Source organism: Mesoplodon bidens (assembly GCF_964165515.1).
Source record: "Mesoplodon bidens genome assembly, chromosome: 18".
NCBI classification, from domain to species: Eukaryota; Metazoa; Chordata; class Mammalia; order Artiodactyla; family Ziphiidae; genus Mesoplodon; species Mesoplodon bidens.
Window position 1 is genome coordinate 53,119,642 of NC_138175.1, and position 5,517 is coordinate 53,125,158.

At 61.9% G+C, this 5,517-nt stretch overlaps 1 protein-coding gene across 1 annotated transcript in view; it reads left to right on the top strand.

The window, feature by feature from the left end:
- Positions 1-2,038: 2,038 nt before the first annotated feature.
- GRIN2D (glutamate ionotropic receptor NMDA type subunit 2D) overlaps positions 2,039-5,517 on the top strand; it is a gene marked incomplete at both ends in the record, with an annotated part of 14,654 nt that continues 11,175 nt past the window's right edge. The window contains 3 exons of the mRNA XM_081216060.1: positions 2,039-2,177; positions 2,816-2,936; positions 3,321-3,515. Coding sequence (XP_081072186.1) covers positions 2,039-2,177; positions 2,816-2,936; positions 3,321-3,515 — 455 coding nt within the window. The remainder of the gene's footprint in view (positions 2,178-2,815; positions 2,937-3,320; positions 3,516-5,517) is intronic.

Here is a 5,517-nt window from a genome sequence, read left to right on the forward strand (position 1 = left end):
GAGGGAGGGGGAGGAGTCCGGGCGGGAGGCTCCGCCCCCGAGGGCGGAGTCCCGGCTCTCCGGCGCCCCCTACCTGGCACCTCCCCGCTTGCAGAGTTGGCGCCGAATTTACCCCTCTAAGGCCGCCTCCTAGGAACTTGCGAGGTCGCTGGGATCGGAAACTTGCAAATCCGGCACCAGTTCCCCCAGGCAGTCTGTGCCTCTGTAAAGGTTGCAGCCCAGCCGCACAGATTCTGCCCTTGACAGCGATTCGGGAGGCAGGTCTCTGAGCTTTAAAAATCCTAGACAGGGACCCAGAGGCTGGCTTTTCAGGGGACTCCAGCTGCAATCCACTCAAAAGACAAGAGAGCAGCCCCCAGTCCCTCTCTCAGACTCAGAAGTCTGGGTCCCCAGCACCTTCATCCCCCAGGAGCCAGGAGTCCAGGACCTCAACCCCCTCCTCCCCCAGGACCCAGGAGTCCAGGACCCCAGCCCCTCCTCCCTCAGACCCAAGAGTCTAGCCCCCCTTACTTGGGACTTAGAGTCCAACCCAACAATCTTGTGTCTCAAGCATCCTAGACCCAGGAATCTAGATGCACAATCCCTTCCTCCCTCTGGGACCCACAAATTCAGGTGTCCAGTCTCTTCTTTTTCAGAGATGTAAGGCTTTACTCCTGCTCTCCCAGACCCTGGAGTCAGCAGCCCATAGCTCCGGCTCCAGCCCCTCCTCCGGAGCTGCACCCTCACAGGCACACATACACACCCTCAGGAGCCCAGGTGTCCTGCGCCACACTCCACCACAGCACTTTATAGAAGCGCTGGGCTTAGCCTCTCTAGCAGGAAGGGCAGGAGCTGGACAGCTGGTCTTGAGAGCCAGGAACAGGCTATGTCGGGGGTGGGGGGAACAGGCTGTGTCTAGGAGGGGACACACACTGCTTTCCTCCTGAATGTCTGAGTACCCACGGGTGATGGACGTCAGGGTCCGTCAGTAAAAGAAGGGGTACAGAGGTATTAGTTTCCTCAGATTGCTGGATGGATTGGGTGCCTGAGGGTGGTTTGTGTTAAGGGGTCAGTTTGTCTGAGTGCCTAAAAGGGACTCAGGCCTGGAGGAGGGGGCCCAGATTACTGGGTAGCAGTGGAGAAGGGAGCTAGGGGCTTGGACTCCTGGCTCTGAGGGAGGAGGGGACTGGGGGCCTGGACTCCTGGGTCCTGGAGGAGAAGGGGGCTGGGGACTTCAATTTCTGGGTCTGAGGGAGGAGGGGGCTAGGAGTCTGGACTCCTGGCTTCATGATGGAGACCTAGTTTGCAGGCCTGGCCTTCCGGGGCAATAGAAGCCAAAAGATGGGTCCTAGCATGGCGGAGAACCAAGTCTGGGAATGGCTTCCTGCTTCACAAGCCTCAAAGTGGGGAGCGGGCGGAGGGCGGCAGCCCCTGGGCTCTGGAGTCCAGGTCCCAATCTGATGTCTCAGTGCTGGGGCCTGAGTCCCTGCCTGTCCCCACCCCTTCCTCCCCGTTTTATTTGCAGCCCCTCACTCTCTTGTCCCAGGAGGAAGGCAGAAGCTGGGAGCTGGGGAGGGGGGTGGCCCCCTCTCCCAGCTCTGGCAGGAGGAGGGGTCCCCAGGGAGGCCAAGAGAGGGGGGCTGTGGGTCTCCCGGCAGGGGCGGACGGGGAATGAATGTTAATCACCTCCCGAGCGAGTGTGTGTGTGTGAGAACAGAGCGAGTGTGCGAATCCCTCCCGCTCCAGCTCCTCCAAGCTGTGGCCGCCGCCCTCCGCCCACAGCCTCCCACGGCCACCGGTGCCCAGCTGGGGGGGTGTCGGCCCGGGTGGGTCCGCCCGGCCCCCAGGGATCTCTCGTGCGTCTGCCATCTGCCCGGTGAGGATCTGTGTGTCCGGGTGTCTGGGGCTGGGCTGATGGAGGGGGTGGGGGTGTGTCTGTAAGGGCTGCGGCGGCTGAGGGAGGGAGGGAGGGGTCTGTCTGTCCGTCTCAACCCTGAGCCACCTGCCTGGGTGTCGCGGGCCCCCCAGTTTCCTCCCTCCGTGCCCCCCCCAAACCCGGATGGATGGTGTGTACCTGGGCTCTGTGCCTCCTGCCTTCGTCCGGCCGGGCTTCTGGCGTCCCCGGCTGCCTGTGTCCTCCTGTCTGTCCGAACAGCCCCTGACGGCAGTGGCAGCCCGGCCCCATCAGACCCCCCCGTGTGTGTGTGTGTGTGTGTGTGTGTGTGTGTCGCTCCTCAAGCTCCGGGGGTGTTGAGGGGAATCCCAGGGAAGTGAGGTGGTGCGTGTGTGTATGGTGTGTGTTTCTGCCTGTATGTATTTAAGAGTCGGGGAACGGGAGGGGGTCGTCTGGAGGTGGCCAAGCGAGGAAGGGGCGAGCAGTCTCCTCGACAGGCAGTCTTCTGCCCCTCAGCCACACACACACACACACACACACAAGCCACCGGCTTCAGAGGTGACCCAGACAGACAGACAGACAGACACAGAAGCGGGAGGGGGGGAGCGCTAAGGGCACAAAGGGGGGGGGATGCGAATGAGCCAGGGAGAGGCGGGACCGGACACATGGACGGGGGGGGAGGAGCCGGGGCTGAAGCGGCAGAGGGGGGCACCCCGGGTGGGCGGAGGGGGATCCCCACGGGGTCGGGGCAGCGAGAGGACACCCCGACAGCCTCCGCAATGTCCGGGGCCCAACTTCCAGCGCAACATGTGTAGCAGCGTCCTCGCCTAGTCTGAGTGGCCGCAACCTTGGGGGACGGACAGGGCAGGACGGACCGAAGAAGAGGAGGGAGAGCCGGAGCCAGGGACGGGCAGGAGGTCCCCGCCACCGCCGCCGCCCCAGGGCCTGCCCCCCCACCCCCTCCGCGGCTCCCTGAGCCCTCCGCCGAATCTTCGGGTCGCTGGACTCCGGTTCCGTTCCTGGCACCCTCGCAATACCCCCCACAGAACAGGGTCATGAAAAGGTAAGGCTGGGGTAGGGGATGCAGGGGTGGGGGTGGGAACGCGGATCCCCAGATCTAGGACAGGGAAAGTTGGCCAGGGGCCTCCGGGAAGGACGGGGATTGAATGGGGAACAGGGGCCTCTGGGGGGCTCTCTGCCCCCTATCTCCTTCTCCCTCTCTGAGCCCTTTTCCCCAGGTCTCTACACCTCAGGTCTCCTAACCCCCCATTTCTGACACTTTGATCCCTCTCCCCAGCCCCATACACCTGACGCCCCATCTCCCTCTCTATCCCCCATTTCTCCATCTCACCTTCCCTCTGCCCCCCCCACCCCTGCCCGCATCAGTCTCCCCCCGCCAGGGCCTGTCCTCCTCCCTCTCTCCTCTCCATCTCCCCTCCCTCTTCAGCTGTGAGTCTGCTATTAATACCTCTGCCAAGGACCTTGAGAGCATCCAGGCCCTGGCACCCCTCGCCCCAAGCTACCATCCCTTCCTCAAGGTTCTGGAATACCCTTCTAGCCTCTTCCAAGCACCAGGATTAGGGTGGGGAGAGAACAGGGCTGGAGGGGGGGAACGGGATGCCGTCTGCAGCACGACGCGAAGGTGGGGGGTGCGGGCTGTTGATCGAAGTGGCCTCTCCTCTCTTCTGTGATGGATGCGGGGGGAGTGATGGAGACAGGGACACACCAGGAATCTCTGCACCCTCCTCCTCCTCAGCTGAGGGACAGGCTGTACTGTGCATAGGACCTGAGTGGGGTGACTCGGGGCGACTGGAGCTGGGGGGTGCCCAGGATGCTGGGACGAATGGGGCTTGAGACCAAAAGGGGTCCTTTAAAGGAGGAGAGGGCTATGGGCCTGGATTCCTGGGTCCTGGGCATAAAGGAGGCTGGGCAGCTGGATTCCTGAGTAGGGGGCAGGAGTGAGCCAGGACTCCTGGATCCTGGGCAAGGATGGAACTGAGCACCAGGACTCCTGGGTCCTGGGGAAGGAGGGGGCCCAACAGCCAGGACTCCCGAGTCTATGGGAGAAGTTGGAGGATAGGGCTTCTGTGTCTGAGGTAGAAGGGGGCTGGGGGCTCAGTATCCTGAGCCCCTGATGGGGAGGGGATGGTGGTCTGGACTCTTTGGGCCCCTGGGGATGAAAGTGGGGACGGAGACTCATGAGGAGGTGGAATGGAGATTGGAGGCCCGGACAATGTGATCCCTGGGGGTGTAGGTTTGGGGGGTTGGAATGCCAGAGTCCCTCAGTGGCTGGGGATACTGCTTCTCTATCTGTCCCTGGAGGGGTGGGAGACTGCCCTCCCAAATCCCTCACAGGAGAGAACTTGGCATCCAGCCTCCTAAGAAGGGTGGGGCTGGAGCTGCCTTCTTGGGCTTCAGCAGGAAGTAGGACCCCGGGGTCCCCAAGGCCAGAGGCCAGGCAGGGGTGAGTCTGAGAGAGGCAGAGGAGGGGCTGAAGGGGTGAGCAGCCACCAGGAAGGGTGGGGAGAGTGTGTGTTATCCTGGGGTGGGGGTGGGGGCGCCAGGCCACAGCTGTGGGTTATTTTGGGGCAGAGGGGGGCTATTCTGAGCACTGATTGAGGCAGCTGCTTGGGGAAGGGCAGCGGAGAGGAGGGGCGAGGGGGAGCCAAGATTTGGGCATGTTGGGAGCCCCTGCCCCCATCCCTAAGGAGACAGTGGCCCAGGGTCCCTGGGAAGGCTGGAAGGGTGTGGGGGGTGAGGCCTCTAGGCAGCGGAAGGGGTGTGGGCCTTTCCCCTACCCTAGCTGTCTGTGGGGTGGATAGAGGCCTGCGCTACCATGGCAACCGGACAGGAGCCTGATTGACAGTCAAGAGTGAACCCTTCCTTGTCTGGACCCTCACCGCTTCGAGAAGCCCCTTCTGTAGGCTCTAAACCCTGAGAACCAGGACTTCAGGCCCCCAGTGCCCGCCTCCCTCAGATCCAGGAGCCAGGAGTCTGGGCTCCCAGCCTGACCACCCCAAGCAGCTAGTATTCAACAGGGACACAGGAAGAGACGCTGTATTGCCTCTCATTTACTAAATTGCTCTGGGCTGGAAGCCAGGGACCCCCGCTCCCCTCAGCTCTCCACAGCTGTGCCCCCCAACCCCGCGGCTCAGACTGGGCCATGACTCTTTCTAGCTCTCATTGAGAATGGGGGGACAGGGACAGGAATAAGGGGCCAAAAATGGGTTGGGGGTTGTGCTCAAATGGAGGGGTAAGGTCGTGGGGGACATATTCTCTCCACAGGATGCCCCACTAATTTCTTTTTTCTCTCTCTTTCTCTCCCCCACACACCTGACCCCTTTTCCCTTTCTCTTTTTTTGTTCCCCTTCACTTTTCCTTCCTTTTATTTTTTGTTCCCTCCTGCCACTCGCCTTCCTGGCCTTCCTTTCATGTCTGTGCTGGGCACCTCCTGGCGGGGTCTTGCTCTTTGCCTCGTATTTCTGTCTTCCTGTGTTTTTCTGTCTGCTCTGCCTGCCTCCTCGCGCCATCTCTGATTTTGCCTGTTTCTCCATCTCTTGTGTGTGTGTCTCTTGGTGGCTGTGGGGTCTCTGTCTCTGTCTTCCTGGGTCTCTTTCCATCTTCCTCTCTCTGTCCAACTTTTC